Source organism: Aquarana catesbeiana, unplaced genomic scaffold (assembly GCF_042186555.1).
Source record: "Aquarana catesbeiana isolate 2022-GZ unplaced genomic scaffold, ASM4218655v1 unanchor231, whole genome shotgun sequence".
Taxonomy (NCBI): Eukaryota; Metazoa; Chordata; class Amphibia; order Anura; family Ranidae; genus Aquarana; species Aquarana catesbeiana.
The window spans coordinates 223,186-248,441 of NW_027362659.1; the positions used below are offsets into that span (position 1 = coordinate 223,186).

Consider the following 25,256-nt stretch of genomic DNA (forward strand, 5'->3'; position numbering starts at 1 on the left):
CCTTGCGGGCGTGCTCCCGAGTCTATCATTCAGCTTCCACAGCCACCGAATCGATGACTCAGCCCCGCCCCCGGCACCCGTGTCATTGGATTTGATTGACAGCAGTGGGAGCCAATGGCTGCACTGCTATCAATCTATCCAATCAAGTGCCGAGAACCCCGGGCAGAGGGACAGCACGTCCTTGCTGTGGGAAATTCCAAGGCTCGGGTAAGTAAAACAAGTGGAGGGCTGGGGGGGGGGGGGGGGGGTGGGGGGGGTCACTGCCAGGCGTTTTTTCACCTTAATACATAGGATGCATTAAGGTGAAAAAACACAAGGGTTTACAACCCCTTTAACAATTACCACCATTTTACTCTCCAGGGCCTCTGCTTTCAGAAAATATATGTTTGGGGGTTTTATCTAATCTTCTGGCCCAAAATCTGCATTTTAACATGTGTGCAAAAATAATGCAAAAACAGCTCTGGCAGTGAAAGGGTTAATGTGAGCTAGATGGGATCACTCTGCTGTGGTCACACTCTATACATTAGAGCTCACCCTAGCTGCAGCCTGGTAATAACATTGCTAGGAGGTCTATTCATTTATCTGCTACATACTTCCCATCTTCACAGTATATAAATGTCTCCTGACAGTTAGGGGTTTATTCATAAAATAATTCCACAGCAATTCACCTGGTGAAAGTACATGTACATTCCTTCTGTGTGAATCAGTCATGATTAATTCTGGCAGTAACCTAATTAACATTTCCCTTGATTGCAGCTCTATCTAGTGACCACGATGGGGTATATTTCTTGAAATACTTCAAGCAGGAAAAATAACGTAATAACACATTATGGCCACTAGATGGAAATTACAATTATAGGAAATCGGTGTATGAAATAAAACTACCTACATTCATCACAGCTAGGCAAATGCGTCTCATTTTCGTTTAAAAAAAAAAAAATTGTTTAAGTAGACATCTAAGTCTCCACACCACAAAATGTACTCAGCCAATGAAAGGTAATGACTCCATTTTTATTTTTCTACTGCTATCAATGGCCAACACAGTACAACACTTCATCCATGTCTTTGGTGATCTCTGATCTCCTTATGAACTGTTTCTTGCATGATGATGAACTGTTTCTTGCATGATGAAGATCAGCCATGGAGTATATCTGAGGTGTATATCAGGGTGTGCTTCTTCCCCACATGAGAGCTGTGATGTCCAGCAACATTCATATAGAAGACATTTCCTGCACTCAAGGCACTAATACACCTCGAGGGTTGTGTGGGTTCCCTTATGTACAGGAAGACAGGACTTCAGTGAGGAACAATTCCCTCACTCAGGACAGGAAAGTGGCTTCTCCCCTGTGTGAGATCTCTGATGTCTGGAAAGATGGGACTTGAGTGAAAAACATTTTCCACACTCAGGACAGGAATACGGCTTCTCACCTGTGTGAGACCTCTTATGTGTGTAAAGATTGGACTTATCTGAAAAACATTTACCGCACTCAAGACAGGAATATGACTTCTCCCGCGTGTGCCATTTCTGATGTCTGGAAAGATGGGACTTCATTACAAAACATTTCCCGCACTCAGGACAGCAATACGGCTTCTCACCTGTGTGAGATCTCTGATGTGTTTCAAGGTTTAACTTCAATGAAAAACATTTCCCGCACTCAGGACAGCAATACGGCTTCTCCCCCGTGTGCAATCTCTGATGTATAGAAAGATTTGACTTCTGTGAAAAACATTTCCCACACTCAGGGCAGGAATATGGTTTCTCCCCAGTGTGCACTGTCTGATGTCTATTAAGGTTGCACTTCACAGAAAAACATTTTCCGCAATCAGGACAGGAAAATGGCTTCTCCTTCGTGTGAGATTTCTTATGTGTGTAAAGATTGGACTTATCTGTAAAACCTTTGCCACACTCAGGACAGGAATACGGCTTCTCTCCTGGGTGAGATGTTTTATGCACATTAAGATTGGATTTAGAAGGGAAACACTTCCCGCACTCAGTACAGGGAAACCTCTCATCTGTTGGAAGGACGGCACTGTCCCTCACACTCTGAGGTTCCTCAGAATAAGAGGAATACGATGGTCCATCTACACTGTGTGGTGCCGGATGGACATTTGAGGTAGTCGGGTTTTCTCCTGGACTATACTGTGTGATGTCCTCATCTTCTACTTTACAGTCTGGAGACAAAGTGAGACAATCCTCTGAGGTTTTCCTCATCTCCCGTCCATCTACTAAAATAGAAATAAAAAGATTATTACTAGACATGAGCAGATTGGTTCCCCTAAACCAGGACTCCACCCACATCAGGCAGCTTTGTCTCGGAGGATCGTACAATTCCACCCTCAAGGTAACTAGTAAATGGGTCCTCTGATCTCCTACCAGTTCATTTCTTTATTCATGGACCTTAGTCAGAGAGTGGGCAAACAACGAGAACGGTCTTTTATAGGAGTGACAGTGATGAGGGGATTATAGGATGAGTGTCCCCACCCCCTCTATCACTTATTGCCATCTTCCCAACACAAGAAGTACTGCACTTCCTTATTTAGCAGAGTGAATTAAAATCAATGTTTTAAAAAAATAATCTGATTTGTTTTATTTAAATCAGATTTTTTTATATCAAATTTATTTTAATAAAACGTTTTTGGAGTAAAAATCTATCTCAAGATAGTTTTCTATTTAAGATACATTAATAATTTAGCTTATTCAGCATGAAATGGAGCTTAGTTATGTAGCATGAGGCTGTATATTCTGCAATATTTACATTTTTGGTAAACTCATTAAATGAATCCAAGCTGAGATCACATGCACTGCATTGATGCATTCACGCAATTTTACAGTAACCATGAGATAAAACAAAGTTCAGGAATATTCCTTTATCCCATTGTTTTCCAAATCTATGTACACTACAAACTGTATGATTGAATCAGTTCTGATATCACTGTTTTGCTAACCAGACAGATTATTATTCTAAATAGGAAACCTTCATTTTGTTTGCAAATATTAAAGATTCTAAACTACCAGCAAGAATAAGTGCTTACATTTAAAGAGCACCTGTGATTTCAGATCCAACATGGCAGTGCCTGTTTGCGGACATCAACTCGCCTGCTGCTACCACGTCCTTCACCTTGTTGTGTCACTGCCGCATCACCAGCTGTCCCAATAAAGTGAATGGGACTGTTGCTGAGTCAACAGGGAGTCAGAGGAGGAAACGCTGCGGGACAAAGATGACAGTTACTCTTTAAAAATTATGATTTAAATCAAGCCTTTTTACTAGTGATTTCAATCAAATCCACCCTGTTATTTAGTCCATGATTTAGTCATGAATAACAGCGGGTCAGAGGTCAAAGAGTGAGGATGGGGGGTAGAACAATCAAGATGAAGACTGGACTGATCCTGAAGACAACCATCATTGGGTTATTGACTCCTCCCCCATTATCACTTTTTGTTTAAAGTGATCGTAAAGGCTTGTAACAGTGAGGGATGGTGTGACCTTCCTGTGTGTAATCCCGGGAATACAGAGGACGGGGACATCTCTCTGGTGGGTTCCCATTATTGGATCCATCTGTAGGAAACACACACTCTGACTGAATACATTGTTTCTATGTGTTTATCAGATGATGGGGGATCTAGGTGGACCCTCCATACTGCTCTCTCCTTTACAATAAAGTCTCCTCTTACCCGGTGATGTGAGGGGCGGCTGATTGTCCATCATGACGTCCTTGTAGAGATCCTTGTGTCCTTCTAAATACTCCCACTCCTCCATGGAGAAATAGACAGTGACATCCTGACACCTTATAGGAACCTGACACACACAATGATACAGTCACCATCCAGACACATCCCTTGTCTGTTACTGGATAATGTCCCAGAATTCCCAGCACCACTCACCTCTCCTGTCAGCAGCTCCATCATCTTCTTGGAGACTTCTAGAATCTTCTGCATGTTGTGTCTCTCAGGTTTTAGGGAGTCACATGGAGGCACTGTGATGGTCATATGCTCACTTGACTTCACAAGAGGAAATCTCTGTATTGAGGAACCAATAGGAACATCATGTTAGAATCCCAGAATCCTCCTCACCTCTCTGGTCAGGTGTCATGGTTATGGAGTAATATGTGTCTGTCAGCTCACCTTTCCTCCTGTGTTCACCTTTAGAGGCCAGCCACCCTCACCTGACTGTTTAAATAATCTTCTCTCAGCATAGCTCCACCCCAGCCTCTAATTAGGAACACTATATTAACCTGGGCATTGCAAGCCAACCTTGCTGATCAACCATTGTGTGTTAGCTTTCATGTGTACCTGCTTTGTTTCCTACGTCTGATTCCAGTTACCGACTTTGGCCTGTTCTCAACTATCCCTGTCTGCTTGTGACCCTGACCTTTGGCAAGTTAAGTTTATCCTTGTCTGCTTGTCGCCCCAACATTTGGCTTATCCCTTTGTTCCAGCCTGCTGCCTCCTTCCTCTTCTCCTGTAGTCTTATTTTTCACAAGAAACTCTTCTCCTGTAGTCTACCATGAGTGTGAGCTGTGACACCCTGGGGGGCCGCAACCTGGAGCCAGACTTCAGTGCAGTCCATTCTCACCACTAGAGGCTCTGGTGAACACCTGCTGGCTCTTAGACTCCACGCTATGGGGAATCTATGCTCCAGCTCCCAGTGGGATCTGGGTTAGTGATCCAGTAGACCTGCCTCTTGAACCTCCCAGGGTTCAATCTGCAGCAATCAGTCCTATGGTCCACTACCTTAGCGGTGCACTCCTGACTCCACGGAGTGCATCTGTCACCTGGTCTCAGGTGACCTGATAGTTTTATTAGCCATGGACCCGGCTGATGTGCCACTACCTGCAGATGATCCATTGCAGGGCTTAGTTCACAGACTTGAGACCCAGGAATCGCACCAGACCCAGGTGATGCGATTCCGTTAGGATTTGGCATCCCGTTTTGAACAGGTTCAGGCTTCATTAGGACCCCCGGTTCAACAACCTCAACCACTATCTGCTGCTGCACCTATCGCAGCCACACATTCATTACAACTGCCAGCTCCAGCCCGTTTCTCTGGGGACTCCAGGGTTTGCAGGTGATTCCTTAGCCAGTGCACAATTAATTTTGAACTACAGCCCCAAAACTTCCTGTCCGATCGGGCGAAGGTAGCCTATATAATATCCCTTCTGTCCGACGAGGCCTTAGCCTCCATCAGGAGTGGATATCCTTGTCTTACCTAAGGCTTCATCTCCTATCATATTAGGTCTTCCTTGGTTATGGCTCCATTCTCCACACGTTGACTGGACTGCTGGACAGATCTCGACTTGGGGTTCCTCCTCCTGCCTACTCAAGGTTACCCCAAAAGAGAAACCTCCTGTTGCCACCATCCCGGTATCTTCTGCTCTTCCCGCTGCATATAGTGATTTCTGGGATGTCTCCTGCAATAGTCGGGCTGAGGCACGCTCTGGGTCGTGTGGCACTCTGGAAGAGGAGCCCACCTGTGAACCTGAGCTGATCATTCACTCCCGTTTGCATGGCCATTTACCTTTGCCTGCCCCCGGACTCCCTTGGACGCACAGCCAGGTTAACTTGTCCACCAGTTCCACAGTCACTATGCCCTGCGATGCGATTGTGGTAGTAGCTGCACCTGGCGATGCTATTCAGTCGACCTCTGCACCAGTTATGCCAGTCCAGCCTATGCCCAGTGAGCTTCCTGCTTCTTCCTATTCAGGACCTTCTGTAACCTGGCCTCACCCTACTACTAAGTCGATTCAAACTTGTCTAAGAGGCTCAATCCATCCTTTGGATAAACTGCCTCATTCGGCCAGGTGGGGTTTCAACCTTACTTTCTGGGCTCTCTGCATTCTGCTATTGTTTCTGCTGTCCAGCTTGATTCTTCTGACACGTCACCTTCTAACCAACCTGACCTCAAGGATCCACTGACCTCTGCCCAGTCTGATGGTCCTGTGCTGGATGTCCAGCTCACCTTTAAGGGTCTGGGGGACCCTACTCAGACTCCTGATGGTCTTCTCATGCCCTTACCCATTCCTAATAGACCTTTAGTCCTCAATAAGTCCTCTCATCCTCTCCCTACCTCGGTTCCGGTCTCTGAGGATAATCTAAAGTACGAGGTTAGTCAATTTTTGGATTTCCGGCTCCGTAAAGGCATTCTTCATTACCTCGTACATTGGAAAGGGTTTGGTCCTGAGGAGAGGTCTTGGATCACTGCATCTGAGGTCTTTGCTCCTCGTCTGTTGAGGAGGTTCCATCTGGAGTTTCCCTTTAAGCCTGGGCCCAGGCGAGGGAGGGGGAGGCTTCGTAAGAGGGGGGTACTGTAATGGTTATGCAGTAATGTGTGTCTGTCAGCTCACCTTTCCTCCTGTGTTCACCTTTAGAGGCCAGCCACCCTCACCTGACTGTTTAAATAATCTTCCCTCAGCATAGCTCCACCCTGGCCTCTAATTAGGAACACTATATTAACCTGGGCATTGCAAGCAGCCTTGATGATCAACCATTGTGTGTTAGCTTTCGTGTGTACTTGCTGTGTTTCCTACATCTGATTCCAGTTATCGACCTTGGCCTGATCTCGACTATCCTTGTCTGCTAGTCGCCCTGACATTTGGCTTATCCCTTTACTATTCTTGCTGTTCCAGCCTGCTGCCTCCTTCCTCTTCTCCTGTAGTCTACCGTGAGCATGAGCTGTGAGACCCTGGGGGCTGCGACCTGGAGCCAGACTGCAGTGCAGTCCATCCTCGCCACTAGAGGCTCTGGTGAACACCTGCTGGCTCTTAGACTCCGCACCCTGGGGAATCTATGCTCTAGCTCCCAGTGGGATCTGTGTTAGTGATCCAGTAGACCTGCTTCCTGAACCTCCCAGGGTTCAATCCGCAGCAGTCAGTCCTAGGGTCCACTACCTTAGCGGTGCACTCCCACTGAGTGCATCTGTCACCTGGTCTCAGGTGACCTGACATCAGGTCTGTGTTTTATTAATTGAGATAAGAGTGATGTCATGTGACCTCCCAGAATCCTCCTCACCTCTCCGGTCAGCAGGTAGATGATCTCAAGGGTGAGGTTTAGTATCTTCTCAGTCATGCGACTCTGGTCCTCCTCCATCCTCATTGATGAGGTCATATGCTGGTTTCTCTGTAGACGGATAGCGGAGAATGCACTGTTTATCCTCTGACCAGCTGATTTGTAAGAGCCAATAATATGAAGGAATAGATAACCCCACCCCTTCACTATGAAAGGTTTAGCTCCCAGCAGCCATATTGTCGGTGTGTTAGAGCCTTGTGTAGGAAGAGATAACATTTTATACTCGGCTATAGAGTTCTGTAGATTACAATGGTGGACTGCATAACTCCTCCCCCTCCCCTGTATTCACAGCTTTGTCCTCACACTGCTTTTTAGGACATTTTTCTATTTCTCTATCACCACTCAGTATAATTGATTGTTAGTTATTGTACCCCTCCATTTGTGGGTTCATTGCTATAGTAGGAAAAAATATACAGCAGGCTTCTGTTTTGTGGGTCTTTTAGGATTTTTTTTGTTTGTTTATCTAAAGTTTTTTTTTCTAGGGCCTTTTATAAAATTTTGGGTTCTCTACATACAGTGGGGACGGAAAGTATTCAGACCCCCTTAAATTTTTCACTCTTTGTCATATTGCAGCCATTTGCTAAAATCATTTAAATTCATTTTTTTCCTCATTAATGTACACACAGCACCCCATATTGACAGAAAAACACAGAATTGTTGACATTTTTGCAGATTTATTAAAAAAGAAAAAAACTGAAAAAAATCACATGGTCCAACGTATTCAGACCCTTTGCTCAGTATTTAGTAGAAGCACCCTTTTAGACTAATACAGCCATGAGTCTTTTTGGGAAAGATGCAACAAGTTTTTCACACCTGGATTTGGGGATTCTCCTCCATTCCTCCTTGCAGATCCTCTCCAGTTCTGTCAGGTTGGATGGTAAACGTTGGTGGACAGCCATTTTTAGATCTCTCCAGAGATGCTCAATTGGGTTTAAGTCAGGGCTCTGGCTGGGCCATTCAAGAACAGTCACAGAGTTGTTGTGAAGCCACTCCTTCGTTATTTTAGCTGTGTGCTTAGGGTCATTGTCTTGTTGGAAGGTAAACCTTCGGTGAGCACTCTGGAGAAGGTTTTTGTCCAGGATATCCCTGTACTTGGCCGCATTCATCTTCCCCTCGATTGCAACCAGTCATCCTGTCCCTGCAGCTAAAAAACACCCCCACAGCATGATGCTACCACCACCATGCTTCACTGTTGGGACTGTATTGGACAGGTGATGAGCAGTGCCTGTTTTTCTCTCCACACATACCACTTAGAATTAAGGCCAAAAAGTTCTATCTTGATCTCATCAGACCATCTTATTTCTCACCATCTTGGAGTCCTTCAGGTGTTTTTTAGTCCATGCGGGCTTTCATGTGTCTTGCACTGAGGAGAGGCTTCCGTTGGGCCACTCTGCCATAATGCCCCGACTGGTGGAGGGCTGCAGTGATGGTTGACTTTCTACAACTTTCTCCCATCTCCCGACTGTATCTCTGGAGCTCAGCCACAGTGATCTTTGAGTTCTTCTTTACCTCTCTCACCAAGGCTCTTCTCCCCCGATAGCTCAGTTTGGCCGGACGGCCAGCTCTAGGAAGGGTTCTGGTTGTCCCAAACATCTTCCATTTAAGGATTATGGACATGCACTGTGAGCTGTAAGGTCTTATATAGACAGGTGTGTGGCTTTTCTAATCAAGTCCAATCACTATAATCAAACACAGCTGGACTCAAATAAAGGTGTAGAACTAGGGATGCACCGAATGGGTTTTTTGGTGCCAAAGCCGATACCGAAAACAAATCTTCCTTGATCCCGAAAACCGAAACCGATACTGAAACACCGATAAAAATATTTTTATATAGGAGATGGTCAGCGACTGGGGACATGGTACAGGAGATGGTCAGAGACTCCAGAGATGGTACAGGAGATGATCAGAGACTGCAGAGATGGTACAGGAGATGATCAGAGACTGCAGAGATGGTACAGGAGATGGTCAGAGACTGCAGAGATGGTCAGAGACTGCAGAGATGGTACAGGAGATGGTCAGAGACTGCAGAGATGGTACAGGATATGGTCAGAGACGGTACAGGAGATGGTCAGAGACTGGGGACATGGTACAGGAGATGGTCAGAGACTGAGGACATGGTACAGGAGATGGTCAGAGACTGGGGAAATGGTACAGGAGATGGTCAGAGAATGGGGACATGGTACAGGAGATGGTCAGAGACTGGGGACATGGTACAGGAGAAGGTCAGAGACTGGGGACATGGTACAGGAAATGGTCAGACTGCAGACATGGTACAGGAGATGGTCAGAGACTGCGGACATGGTACAGGAGATGGTCAGAGACTGGGGACATGGTACAGGAGATGGTCAGAGACTGGGGACATGGTACAGGAGATGGTCAGAGACTGCGGACATGATACAAGAGATCAACACAGCCTCACCAGTGCCCGTCAGATGCAGCCAGCCAGTGTCCCCATTGCAGCCAGTGTCCCCAGTGGTGCAGCCTGTGTCCCCAGTGAAGGGAGAGAAGAGTCGCCACCTGATTACAGTGCCGGGAACATCACAGCTTTCATTTCAATAGCTGTGTGTTCCCCGCTGCGTGCCGTCACATACAGCCCCTCCCCCTTGTCCGGGGCACTTTGATAGACAGATCACCCGTCCCAGGATTGGACGGGTGATCTGTCTATCAAAGTGCCCGGACAAGGGGGTGGGGCTGTATGTGACGGCACGCAGCGGGGAACACACAGCTTTTGAAATGAAAACTGATGTTCCTGGCGCTGTAATCAAACAGGCGGCAGCGGTGGCTCTCCTCTCTTCTATGATATAGGAAGCCCCCCTGATAGGCGGGGGCGGAGCCCAGGCCCCGCCCCATTTTCGGCACCAGTATCAGCAAGAATTCTCTTTCGGCTTTTTGCCGAAAGGGCCATTTTCGTCCGATATGTGTCACGCAAAGGGTCTGAATACTTAGGATCATGTGATATTTCAGTTTTTCTTTTTTAATAAATCTGCAAAAATGTCAACAATTCTGTGTTTTTCTGTCAATATGGGGTGCTGTGTGTACATTAATGAGGAAAAAAATGACCTTAAATGATTTTAGCAAATGGCTGCAATATAACAAAGAGTGAAAAATTTAAGGGGGTCTGATTACTTTCTGTCCCCACTGTACATTTGCAGTTAGAACGATGGTGGAGTGTCACTTTATATGCAGCATGTCCTCGCATTGATATGTAGTAAACAGTGTATACCAAAAGCACCACATATCCCCTCCCCCATCATCATCATGTGTTAGGAGAGGTCTGTGCTAGAGAGGGGTTTGGGATGAATTTGGGGGAGGTCATTTTTAGTTTTTAAGTGGCCTGTGGGATATGCACACCTGAACCCTGCACCCTGTGTATAACACACCCTGAACCCTGCACCCAGTGTGTGATGCACTCCTGAACCCTACACCCAGTGTGTGATGCACTCCTGAACCCTGCACCCAGTGTGTGATGCACTCCTGAACCCTGCACCCAGTGTGTGATGCACTCCTGAACCCTGCACCCAGTGTGTGATGCACTCCTGAACCCTGCACCCTGTTGCATATTTCACTCCTGAACCCTGCGTGTGTAATACACTCCTGAACCCTGCACCCTGTGTGTGTAATACACTCCTGAACCCTGCACCTTGTGTGTGTGTAATGCACGCCTGAACCCTGTGTGTGTGTAATGCACTCCTGAACCCTGCACCCTGTGTGTGTGTAATGCACTCCTGAACCCTGCACCCTGTATGTGTAATGCACTCCTGAACCCTGCACCCTGTGTGTAATGCACTCCTGAACCCTGCACCCTGTGTGTAATGCACTCCTGAACCCTTCACCCTGTGTGTAATGCACTCCTGAACCCTGCACCCTGTGTGTAATGCACTCCTGAACCCAGTGTGTAATGCACTCCTGAACCCTGCACCCTGTGCATATTTCACTCCTGAACCCTGCACCCTGTGCATATTTCACTCCTGAACCCTACACCCTCTGTGTGATGCACTCCTGAACCCTGCACCCTGTGTGTGATGCACTCCTTAACCCTGCGCCCTGTGTGTGATGCACTCCTGAACCCTGCACCCTGTGTGTGATGCACTCCTGAACCCTGCACCCTGTGTGTGATGCACTCCTGAACCCTGCACCCTGTGTGTGTGTAATGCACTCCTGAACCCTGCACCCTGTGTGTAATGCACTCCTGAACCCTGCACCCTGTGTGTAATGCACTCCTGAACCCTGCACCATGTGTGTAATGCACTCCTGAAGTCCAGATGAAGTGCTCGTTTTGTAGCACGAAACGCGTCGACATTTTGATGCCATAGACGCTGGGGGTCCCCCCTCTCCTGTCCCGGAGCAAGCTTACATCAATAACAGGATGTTTTTTTCTTGTGTGGACATTCCTGGCAGCAGTGCTGTTATGGATGCTTGAACCAGTGCCCTCTACTGGCCGTACACTTATAGAGCTATCAGCACACCTCACCCGGATGTTATTGGCAACCATGCCCCTCAGCGCGCACAGCTGACTCTCTTGCCGGAAGCAAGGCGCGCACTCGGATGCAAGTCTGTTTCGCTATCTTGAATCTACACATGCTGGACTTACTGGGGGAGCTGGTCGGTCAAAACACAAAGCCGGAGGAGGGGTAAGAACACTTCATGGATGGAACTGATTCTCTGATGTATATTTACATGTCTTACCCATCCCGCTTAGACCGTCTGGCTGATTAGCACTGGATACATTGTAGCAGTGACTATCTCTACATCCCGGCAGCCAGCTCATTCCATTTCTGACATCCAGGGGATCCAGGCTATTATATTGACATTATACAAACATGTATGGGCCATAGTTGTGCACTGGTTTAACGATTTCTGTGATTCAACTATCATTCCAGACAAGCTCCAACATTGTATTCATATATCCCATTTGTACTTACTGTTAAGCTTACATGAATTCATTGAGACCCCGGTCAGGGCATTTATACTTTAAGCAACAGTTCGGGATAGTATACACCGGCTTGGTAAATTTAGTTGGACACCGCCTGTCTTTGAAAATTACACTGGCTGATACATCAGGTTTCCAGACATTAACCACATACTTGCATTGGTAGGACTTGGAGTGTGATCGATTTCACTGGAGAACTAGCAGCTATATACATTATATCTGTACAATTAAATTGTGTACAGCCTGGATACACACAAAATTCAAGCCCAGGCACATTCATTACTAGAAAGTATCTGGAAACATTAATTAAGCTGCTCTTGCTATCTCCAGAGGACAAAACCTTTTGTTGTCTACCATTTGATCTGCAGTATTTATTAGCACTCGGGGAGGGGGGTTGACCCACCAGTATCTATTTTTTAATCAACGTTGGTATTTTTATGTATAATTTCTATTGTCACTTGATATTGTGGAGGAACGGATCCCACCTGTGTGGCTTAGTTCCACATATGCGGGATCCCTTACTTTTTGTTTCTATGCAATTTTTCAATAAAGTTTTTCTTTTTTGCTATTGATCTCATTACGTTGTAGCTTCTCCCTTTGCTGGCAATCCTGGGGCCATCTTGGTCCCTTTGTTTCTTTTGTCCAATACACTCCTGAACCCTGCACCCTGTGTGTAATGCACTCCTGAACCCTGTACCATGTGTGTAATGCACTCCTGAACCCTGTGTGTAATGCACTCCTGAACCCTGCACCCTGTGTGTAATGCACTCCTGAACCCTGCACCCTGTGTGTAATGCACTTCTGAACCCTGCACCCTGTGTGTAATGCACTCCTGAACCCTGCACCCTGTGTGTAATGCACTCCTGAACCCTGCACCCTGTGTGTAATGCACTCCTGAACCCTGTGCATATTTCGCTGCTGAACCCTACACCCTGTGTGTGATGCACGCCTGAACCCTGCACCATGTGTGTGATGCACTCCTGAACCCTGTGTGTGTAACACACTCCTGAACCCTGCACCCTGTGTGTAATGCACTCCTAAACCCTGCACCCTGTGCATATTTCACTCCTGAACCCTGCACCCTGTGTGTAATGCACTCCTGAACCCTGCCCCCTGTGTGTAATGCACTCCTGAACCCTGCACCCTGTGTGTGTATTGCACTCCTGAACCCAGTGTGTAATGCACTCCTGAAACCTGAACCAAGTGTGTAAGGCACTCCTGAACCCAGTGTGTAATGCACTCCTGAACCCTGCACCCTGTGCATATTTCACTTCTGAACTCTACACCCTGTGTGTGATGCACTCTTGAACCCTGCACCCTGTGTGTGATGCACTCCTGAACCCTGCGCCCTGTGTGTGATGCACTCCTGAACCCTGCGCCCTGTGTGTGATGCACTCCTGAACCCTGCGCCCTGTGTGTGATGCACTCCTGAACCCTGCGCCCTGTGTGTGATGCACTCCTGAACCCTGCGCCCTGTGTGTGATGCACTCCTGAACCCTGCGCCCTGTGTGTGATGCACTCCTGAACCCTGCGCCCTGTGTGTGATGCACTCCTGAACCCTGCGCCCTGTGTGTGATGCACTCCTGAACCCTGCGCCCTGTGTGTGATGCACTCCTGAACCCTGCGCCCTGTGTGTGATGCACTCCTGAACCCTTCGCCCTGTGTGTGATGCACTCCTGAACCCTGCGCCCTGTGTGTGATGCACTCCTGAACCCTGCACCCTGTGTGTGATGCACTCCTGAACCCTGCACCATGTGTGTGATGCTGTCCTGAACCCTGCACCCTGTGTGTGATGCACTCCTGAATCCTGCACCCTGTGTGTAATGCACTCCTGAATCCTGCACCCTGTGTGTAATGCACTCCTGAATCCTGCACCCTGTGTGTAATGCACTCCTGAATCCTGCACCCTATGTGTAATGTACTCCTGAACCCTGCACCCTGTGCATATTTCACTCCTGAACCCTGCACCCTGTGCATATTTCACTGCTGAACCCTACACCCTGTGTGTGATGCACTCCTGAACCCTGCACCCTGTGTGTGATGCACTCCTGAACCCTGCCCCCTGTGTGTGTAATGCACTCCTGAACCCTGCACCCTATCTCTGTAATGCACTCCTGAACCCTGCGTGTGTAATGCACTCCTGAACCCTGCACCCTGTGTGTGTAATGCACTCCTGAACCCTGCACCCTGTGTGTAATGCACTCCTGAACCCTGCACCCAGTGTATAATGCATTTCTGAACCCTGCACCCTGTACGTATTTTACTCCTGAACCCTACACCTTGTGCATAATGCACTCCTGAACCCTGTGCATATTAAACTTCTGAACCCTACCCCCTGTGCGTCATGCACTCCTGAACCCTGCACCCTGTGCGTCATGCACTCCTGAACCCTGCACGTCATGCACTCCTGAACCCTGCACTTTGTGCATTTTCACTTCTTAACCCTGCACACTGTGCATATTGCACTTGTGAACCAGTGGCGTATCATCCATGTGCGCAGGGTGTTCACTGCACACGGGCCCCCAAAGGGGGGGCACTGTGACTCACCCTGCACACATGGATGATTGTCCCTTGACAGCTGGAGAGGATGGGTGCTGTAGAGGAAAGTTACAAGCACCGATCTCCCTGCATGGCTTTTCAGACAGCCGCTTCTCCCTCCTGCGGCTGTCAGCTAAAGTGCCATACAGGGAGATCGGTGCTTGCAACTGTCCCCCAGCTGCACCGATCATCTCCCCAATCAATGACCACCCTGTCCCCCTCCACCCGGTGTTCTCCGGCCCCCTGTCGTCCTCCTCCAGTCCACTGTGTCCTCCTCCTCCGCCCCTCTTTGTCCCCTACAGCCAGCTCCCTCCTCTCCTCTCCCGTTGGCTGCTGTGGGGGATGCCAGGATGAAGAGCGGAGGAAGGGGCGGGTAAATATGTCATTAACCGGTTCCTTCCTTTTCTGAATTGGACACAGTGAGTGATCGCACCTGTGTCCTGTAATAACTGAGCAGAGTAAACTGTGTGTTACCTTGTTTCAGTTTATAAATGGACGGGAGCTGCTGTCTTCTGTCCATTCATCTTCAATGCTGAAGCTGCAGAGAAAGGGACTGGGGAATCTCTGTCCTCGGCCCCTTTCTCTGTCTCAAAGGGGAGAAGTCAGAGGTCTGTTTAGACCCCTGATATCTCACCAAAGCTCACCAACAGGGCTGATAAAAAAACTGCAATATATATTACAAAATTAAAAATTGTAAAAAAAATGAAAAAAAAAATAAAATTGGGTAAAAAAATAACAACAATAAAAAAAAAATACTGACACCCCCCCCCCCCACCCACCCTACCAAGACTATCCGCAGTGCAAACCCCCTCCCCCCAAAAAAGCAATGTAAAAAAAATAAAAAACTAATTAAATTGTAATTGTAAAAAAAAAAAATACACAAAAATTAAAAAACTACTGACACCATCCACTGCTCTGACACACCCAATGCCCCATAACCCCCCCCCCCTCCCCAGAAACACTTTGGGAAAAAAATTGTAAAAGATAATAGATAATAAAACAAAAAACTGCTGACACCCTTCACTGCCCTACTGTCACTGTCCACTACCTTCCTTGTAAAAAATAATAAAAATAAAAAAATTCTGACACTGTCCATGGGCCCAAAAAGCACTTTCTTTTTACTAGTAATGGCGGCAATCTGCAATTTTTAGCGGGACTGCGATATTGAAGTGGACAAATCTGACCCCAAATTACACTTTTTGGGGACCAGTGACATTATTACATTGATCAGTGCTAAAAAAAATGCACTGGCAAGGAAGGGGTTAACACTAGGGGGCGTGTTTCCCCAGGGGGGATGGGCTTACCGAAACATGACAGAGATCACTGCTCCCGATCACTAGGGAACAGAAGATCTCTGTCATGTCACTAGGCAGAACGGGGAAATGCCTTGTTTACATAGGCAGGTCCCTGTTCTGCCTCACCTCGCCGCGATCCAAAAAAGCTATCCTGCTTTTACGGACTGACGTACAGGTATGTCAGTTCGCGCCGGAGAGCCGACCTGCCCCAGTATATCTGCGTGAGCAGGTCAGCAAGTGGTTAAATTGTAAAAAAATAATAAAAAAGCTACTGACACTATCCTGCACATACTACCCACCACTGTACACTCCGCACTCCTCACCTGCACATTTTAGCCACCTCCATACTCCTCTCCTGCACATACTACCCACCTCCATACACTTCGCACTCCTCTCCAGCACTATTTACCCACCTCCATACACCTCTCCTGCACATACTACCCACCGCCATACACTCCGCACTCCTCACCTGCACATTTTACCCACCTCCATTGGGGATGAGCTTCGTGTTCGAGTCGAACATGAGTTGGACTCGAACATCGGCTGTTCGATCTTTCGACGAAGATCGAACATTATGGGCCGTTCGTGCAAAATTCGAGCGGCGCGTCATGGCCCATAATGCACTGCGTCATCTGCACTGTATATTCCCTATTTAACATTATACAAGTAATCTCAGACACTATTAAACCACAAAAGTACAGCACTGCACCTACCTACAGGGGTATCCATCTCCCCCTTATAGTGAGGGTGGGTAATCCACCTCACCCCCATTATTGGAAGATCTCAGTCGCCCTCTTATAGTGAGGGAGAGTTATTCATCCCCCCCCCCATTATTGGCTGATCTCAGTCCCTCTCTTATAGTGAGGGAGAGTTATCCACCTCACCCCATTATTGTCTGATCTCAGTCTCCTTCTTACAGTGAGGGGGGTTAACTACCTCTCTCCCATTATTGGCTGATCTCAGTCCTCCTCTTACAGTGAGGGTGTTATCCATGTCTCCCAGCATTATTGTCTGATCTCAGTCCCTCTCTTATAGTGAGGGAGAGTTATTCATCCCCCCCCCCCATTATTGCCTGATCTCAGTCCCTCTCTTATAGTGAGGGAGAGTTATTCATCCCCCCCCCCATTATTGCCTGATCTCAGTCCCTCTCTTATAGTGAGGGAGAGTTATTCATCCCCCCCCCCATTATTGCCTGATCTCAGTCCCTCTCTTATAGTGAGGGAGAGTTATTCATCCCCCCCCCATTATTGCCTGATCTCAGTCCCTCTCTTATAGTGAGGGAGAGTTATTCATCCCCCCCCCCATTATTGGCTGATCTCAGTCCCTCTCTTATAGTGAGGGAGAGTTATTCATCCCCCCATTATTGGCTGATCTCAGTTCCCCTCTTATAGTGAGGGAGAGTTATCCATCCCCCCATTATTGCCTGATCTCAGTTCCTCACTTATAGTGAGGGTGAGTTATCCCCCCTCCCACCCCATTATTGGATGATCTCAGACCCCCTCTTATAGTGAGGGGGTTATCAACCTTCCCTCCCATTATTGGTTGATCTCAGGGAGGGGGTATGGAGGGGGGTTATCTTCGTCTCTCCCATTGCTGTTTGATCTCAGTCCCCCCTCTTATAGTGAAGGTGTTATCCATCTCCCCCCATTATTGGCTTATCTCAGTCCCCATCTTATAGTGAGGGAGTTATCCACCTCCCCCCATTATTGGCTGATCTCAGTCCCCCTCTTATAGTGTGTGGGGGGGGGGTTATCCACCTTGCCCCATTATTGGCTTATCTCAGTCCCCATCTTATAGTGAGGGAGTTATCCACCTCCCCCCATTATTGGCTGATCTCAGTCCCCCTCTTATAGTGTGTGGGGGGGGTTATCCACCTTGCCCCATTATTGACCATTCTCAGTCCCCATCTTATAGTGAGGGCGTTATCCACCTCCCCCATTATTGGCTGATCTCATTCCCCCTCTTATAGTGAGGGGTTATCCACCTCCCTTTATTATTGGCCAATCTCAGCCCCCCCCCTTATAGAAAGGAGGGTTATCTCCCCCCACTCCATTATCGGTCAATCTCAGTACCTCTCTTTTAGTGAGGAGGAGTTATCTACCCCCCCTCGTTATTGGCTGCTGTGAGTCAGCTGACCAGGAGCAAACAGTGTGCAGGACATTATGGGTGAGCACTAAAATTAATCAATCACAGCTTCAACCAAAATTCAAATCCTGGAAATTCAGTAGAACCCAAATCCCGTTCCGTTACCAGAGACTGCTGAGGTGAGAAGTAGAGGTGAGCCGTTAGTTCTGTCAGAATTGGCCAAATATGGCCGCCATACTCATTAATGGGGGGTGGTATCTGAGGGCCATTTTTTATTATAAAGAGGTTCAGACTCTGATAACCCCTCTACCCCCCCCCCCCAACCATCAGGCAGGGTACTGGGGAGGAGGCATCAACATAAGGACAAGGTGCCTTGGTGGTTGGGGTCTCCCTGGGAAGGTACCTCCCATGTTGAGGGCACAAGACCTGGTATAGTTTAAAGGGGCGAGGGGCACATGCTCATCCCAGCCTTCCTGACATGCCAGGCTGCATGCTTGTATTAAGGATCTGGTATGGATTTTGAGGGGTATTTCACCCCTTTTTTTGCATGAGGTACCCCCTTAAATCTATACTAGTCTCACAGGGTTTAGTATGTATTTGGAGGACAGTGTAAAAAAAAAGAGTTTTAGATAGAATAAATAATTAAAAAAACTAAATTAAAGCACCCCCATCCCCCCCCCCCGTGCATATGTGCAAATGCATTGGTAAGTCCCGCGTGCATATGTAAACGGTGATCACACCACACTTGTGAGGTATCGTCATGAACGTCAGAAGGAGAGCAATAATTCTAGTGCCAGAGCTCCTGTGTAACTTTAAACTGATTACCAGTAAAAAAAATGTTAAAGCGTTGTCTATGGAGAATATTAAGTACCGTAGTTTGGCGCCACTCAAGGCAAAGTTATAATGTGCTAGTATGCATCACATACTAGCACATTATGTGAAACTTACCTTAGAACAAAGCCCTTCCAGCAGCAAACTGTCACCGCAAACAGGGCTTCCTTCTTCGCCTGTCTTCCTTTTCGTGTTCGTGGACTCCGGCCGTGTGAGTGGCATGCACACGGGAGCCACCGTTTACAGCACTGGACTCCTGAGGGAACGGCGCGGGTGGCCATTCAGAGTGCATGGGCCGGTAAGGTCACCAGCCGCATGTACAGTGAATATCTCCTCAACGGTGCACAGTTAGGAGATATTTACAGTACTTATAGGTAAGTCGTATTATAGGATCACCTATAGGTAAAAGTCATGTATGGGAGTTTACTCCCACTTTAAGCATTTACCTATCACCGGCTGAATAGAATTTTTGAAAACTTTTTCCACTGGAACGTGTTCCCCAGGGCAGTGCCCACCCTCCCCTCATTCAGCATCAGGTAACTCATCTCCAGTGAGACAACAACCAAATTGAAGGGAATGTTCCGGCCCCATAAGTGGGGGAATGTTCTGCCCCTGAAGGGGTTAATCTAGGTTTACACTATATATATATATATATATATATATATATATGTGTGTGTGTGTGTGTGTGTGTATGTGTATCATCATCTGCTGGAGATAGGATGCCACAGTGACTATGGAGGAAGAGGACGGACATGACGGGGGGTTACTGGGTGTAAATAGAAAATAAGATCTTATTACCTCCTCTTTTGCCACTTCCAGCAATGTTTACTGTCAACTTCCTCCCGACTCACCTCTCACCCGGAACTGCCTATTTATACATGACATCACTTCCTGTCTGCTCTCCATAATGACTTCCTGTCTCTGTATCAGTGATATTACCACCTTGTGGAACTTAGAGGAACTGCAGCCCCAAGACAATTGCAGAAGGCTATTACAGACAAGAATAGACATGATCAGAGGTTTTATCTCACTGACATCAATGATGGGGGTTATTCTATCTCACTAATGCCAATGGTGGGGTTTATTTTATCTCACTGACAACAATAATGGATCTTATTTTTTCCCCCAACACTGTTGATGGGACTTATTTTATCTCACTGACACCAATAACGGGGCTTATTTTATCTCACTGACACCAATAACGGGGCTTATTTTATCTCACTGACACCAATGATGGGGCTTATTTTATCTCACTGACACCAATGATGGGGCTTATTTTATCTCACTGACACCAATGATGGGGCTTATTTTTCCTCCAAAACTAATAATGGGACTTATTTTTTCTTACTGGCACAAATAATAGAGCTTATTTTTCCTCTGAAACAGCAATGATGGGTTTCATTTTATCTCATTGACACTAACAATGAGGCTTATTTTATCTCCCACAACTATTGATTCTGCTTATTATATCTAACTGACACCAACATTGCGGTTTATTTAATTCCACTGACAACAAAGATGGGACTTAGTTTATCCCATTGACACCAACAATGCTTTTTTTTTTTTTTTTTTTACTTATTGACACCAATGATGGATGACAAGGAAATCATGCCCATGGTGACTTGCTAACTGGAGTGAGATTCCTGATTGGTGGAGGAGGAATGAGGGGAGAGCTTTCTCTGGGGAGATAAAACCAGCTATGATACAGTTGTCACAGCCTGCAATACTGCTGACCACCACTGGAGGGAGACTCTCCCACGTTTATCTGGCTGAACACACACACAGGCAGATACAAATCTTTCATACAATCTAAGGAGTGTGGAGCAGACAAGTGATCCCCACACACTTCAGAGGATTCCCCCAAGCGATCCTTCAATCTAGAATCCTGATGTGATGACGTCTTCCACTGCCCTCACCCCCCCCCCACACACACACATGATTTAGGGCAGATTGGATGAAGTGTGTGATGTGAGTGGTGTGCCAGGCAGTGATACACACACTCATACAGATCCCTGTCTGCCAGATACAATCACTTCCACACACTGACAATAATCTGCATTAGGGAGGAAGTACGTCTATGAACAGAAGATTGGATGAACACTGGCTCCTCCCACATTCCTCTGAACATCCAATGTTTATGGCATTTGGTGCAGACAAATGTGACGGCTTCTGGCTGTCACTGGTTTCTAGGGAAGCAACGGCTGCCTGCAACAGATGCATCGTTAGCAACCACTGACTTCACCCTGCCCATTCCCTTACATGGTCATGTAGGCAAATGGGTGGGGCATAGATCATGACATCATTGTCTGAATATTGCCTCATATGGGCAATGATGTCACCTCTATCCCCGCCTCTTCCTTTATATATCTAATGACAGCTCAGGATGATATCAGTCAGCGAGTGTTACCGTCGGAGATCGCTCCTGTGTGGTGGGTCATTGGTGAGTCAGTGGGGGTTGGCATCGAGATTGATGAAGGACTTAAAACAAGAGGATGTTTGGGGGATTTTTTATAAAGGACATTGAGAGCCTATATTTCCTTTTTTTTGTGAATGAGTAGAGGTGCTATGCACTATGTACCCCAAACTCATTCATGTGGGTGGGTATCTGGGCACGTCCAGATTCCGATAAGCCCCATGCCCACCAACTCCCACATTCACCAGGCCAGGGTTGTGGGGATGAGGCCTTTATCATCAACATGGGGACAAGGTGCTTTTCCATGGGGAGTCCCCCCTGATAAGCCCCCCCATGTTGACCTGGTGTGGTTCAGGAGAGGGGGTGGAGCCACACACTTCCCCCTTTCCTGGTCAGCCAGGCTGCATGTTTGGATTAAGGGTCTGGTATGGATTTTCTGAGGGCACCTACACTTTTTTTGTGTGAGGTACCCCATTAATATCCATCTTACACTCAAAGGGTCTGGAATGTATTTGGGAGTCTCTATACATTTTCTCATTCTTGCTGTAGGATGGGCTACAGCAAAAGTGACATTTACAAAGAAAAAAAGAATCAGTTTAAATTGCCAGAAAATTACATTTAATTGCCGGGTTCTTCTTTTTTTTTTTTAAAGCAGCACACAGACCCTTCAAAGGTCCCCAAATACATAGAAGAGCCTCGGGGGGGGGGGGGCACTTTCTGTACATCACAGAGATGTCCCTTCACAGGCAGGGTTAGGACTGACAGCGAAATTTGGCTGCACACAGCCAAATCTCCTGTTTCTAATAATAATAACAATTTCGTCAAATGATATAAATGCATCTCACCTTTTGATCGTATGCCATCCTCTGGTGTGTGCCCCATTCCCCACAAAACAGACATCAACACATCCTTACGTTCTCAGCTCAGCATCACTCTCCCTGGCCCTCAGCCGTGAGTCCCTTTATTAACATATCAACAGGAAGTCCCAAAACTTGTGGGTTGGGCTTCCAACAGCCAAACACCTCTTACAAAGCTTGTGACCTCACAGGAAATGAACACAGGATGTTAATGACCATATAAGGATTTAACAACACAACAAAATACAACAACCAAATGATGATGACCAGAGTTCCTCGTGGATGGGAGATTATCTGCAGGTGTACGTCATGGCACCCCAAATATGTTGATCAGGCATACCGGGGTGACAAGAGCAAACAACCGCTAAACCGACAATGTCTTTGCAGAGCGAACACACCCCCACCAGACGATCGTTGTGTGCATTGCACAGGGGCCCTTTGCTGGCGGACATGTCTTCTCTCCGCAAACACCTCTCTCCAAACACCAGGAAGTTTTCCACTACCTAACAGGTCTCAACCAGCGTCAGTCTGCCCCAGTCAGCTCTTTAGAGCGGGCTGCGAGAGAACAGACACTGGAAGAGTAATGACAATACATTAACATAAAATTTTCCACAACAAGGACCCCAGAATTAAGAGCCCCCAGGATTAGGACCCTCCAGGATTGGGACCCCCCCGGACATGTTATTTAACCACTAATTATGTGAAGGTCTCGCGAGCCAAAAATGGATTAATGCCTCTGTGAGGTGAATCAATTATAGACAAGCTGCAAACACTGATCACGTTTCATTTCGTGCATGTACCAAAATTATATAAGTAATTGTGTCTGCGCTAAAAATTACAGATATATCCCAATTGCTAAAAGGTGTATATATAATATAGAACTGTGCTCCAAAAATTCAATATATTAAAATAAAAAAAGTGCCAGTAATACATAAAATGAATACAATCCTTTTGTGAAAGTATCCCATAAAGTGCAACATGCAAAAAAAGGAAAACAATATATGCATATGATTATAAATATAAGATCAAAGTTCTAGTTGTGTAACAATCAAGTGTCCACATCCAAAAAAGTTCAGTTCATTGATAACAAGACGTAAAGTGCAGGTATATAGTGTCCACAAAAAACAGTGTTCATCATGCTCCTCCTTAATGGTGTTCACAATACAGCATGCTTCAGTGCTCTCCTGTGACCCCCCACTTGTGCTTGCGCTCACCTCTAAGTGTGTGACACGGTAATTAAACGGTGTCTAAACACGCATTGGAGCCACTCCTGGGCTCATACAGGGTATGCTGGTGTAAACTCCAACTCTCTCAGATGACATCAAATAGTTTCACATAAAAGAAAGAAAAAGCTCCATAGTGTGATACAGTTCAGGATTTATTAAAAGTATATTAAAACTTCCCTCCAGAAGGGTACTCACAATATGCAGGTGCGTAAGTGCACCAGTCTTTCCAGAGTGTGTTGTATGAAACAAGCGTTTGTATGGCGTGCGGTGTGTTGTTTCTCATCTGCTCCTATTGCTGACAGCTCCGTCCTACCCCTCCCCGACGCGTATTCGGCACAGGGATCACGTGCCTTCCTCTGGGGGATCCCCCAGAGGAAGGCACGGGATCCCTGTGCCGAATACGCATACCCTGTATGAGCCCAGGAGTGGCTCCAATGCGTGTTTAGACTCAGTTTAATTACCGTGTCACACGCTTAGAGGTGAGCGCAAGCACAAGTGAGGGGTCACAGGAGAACACTGAAGCATGCTGTATTGTGAACACCATTAAGGAGGAGCATGATGAACACTGTTTTTTGTGGACACTATATACCTGCACTTTACGTCTTGTTATCAATGAACTGAACTTTTTTGGATGTGGACACTTGATTGTTACACAACTAGAACTTTGATCTTATATTTATAATCATATGCATATATTGTTTTCCTTTTTTTGCATGTTGCACTTTATGGGATACTTTCACAAAAGGATTGTATTCATTTTATGTATTACTGGCACTTTTTTTATTTTAATATATTGAATTTTTGGAGCACAGTTCTATATTATATATACACCTTTTAGCAATTGGGATATATCTGTAATTTTTAGCGCAGACACAATTACTTATATAATGTTATTTAACCAGTTCAGCTCTTTGGAGGTACATAGTACACCCAGAGAGTGAAGGGTTAATCACAAGCTGATGGCGGTATAGCAGTGCTTGTTTTCTTTAGCCGGCTCCCAGCTGCACAGTAAGAGTGATCCAGGTGGCTGTATAGCTGCCTCATCCCATTTACACTGCAGGCAGCCCGGTCCCCTCACCATGACCCCTTCTCAGTGTGGTTCCTAGGCTCTCTCTTTTGTCCTAGTAATCCAAGACCAGACCCAGTGGCTTCAGGAGGCCAAGAGGGAGGAGACTGGGGAATGCCCACCCCTGATCTCCTCTGCACTGAATGAAGTCGGCAGTCCTCAGCTCTGAGTGTTTCCCGTTTCTGAGCCGTCATTCCCCTGGATGATACCACCAAGGAAGCATCTAACTGAGCGCCATCTGTGCATTGGAGGGTAGAGGAGACATTGGAATTCTAATACACCCCCCCATGTCTCATAAAGAGGACCTGTCACCTGCCCAATGATATCACATGGGGGTTTGTGATATCAATAAAGTGAAATAAGAAAAAATAAATAAAACGAAAAAGTTAAAAAAATTAAAATGATGATAAAATTTATAAAAAAAAATTTAAAGTAACCCCCATTGTCCCGCACATACCTGCAAACTCACACACAGGGTGTATATGTATGTAAAGCGTGATTGCACTACACATGTGAGGGATCACCACGAATGTCGAAGTGAGAGGAATAATTCTACCACCAGAGATCACACATATCTCTAAAATGATGAGCAGGAAAGCGCCTCCTATGGAGATTTTTAGGTACTGTAGTATTTTGCCATGTCACCTGCACACACAATTTTATTACTTGACATATTTGGTATCTATTTACTCATCACAACCTCATATTTTATATTTTACCTTAAAATTGTGTATAATGTTTGTGTTCCTACCCATTAAAGTGGGGGACATATAGTTCCTGTAAGCGATGCCCAGAGGGGGGAGGGGTGACATGAGCACTAAGTGGTGTATATATAAGGGAGTGGAGCGATTTCTTTTTCACACTTATTAATGGACTTTGAGGAATGTTTGGAATGTGATGTATCCCAGATGACATCTAATCAGATGAAACGCGTCGGGTCAAGTTCTGCCAT

At 46.5% G+C, this 25,256-nt stretch overlaps 1 protein-coding gene across 1 annotated transcript in view; it reads right to left on the minus strand.

Annotated features, from left to right (window-relative positions):
- LOC141121785 (uncharacterized) overlaps positions 1 to 25,256 on the minus strand; it is a 146,411-nt gene that overhangs the window by 61,236 nt on the left and 59,919 nt on the right. Inside the window, exon 8 of the mRNA XM_073611506.1 lies at positions 1,343 to 1,840. Coding sequence (XP_073467607.1) covers positions 1,343 to 1,840 — 498 coding nt within the window. The remainder of the gene's footprint in view (positions 1 to 1,342; positions 1,841 to 25,256) is intronic.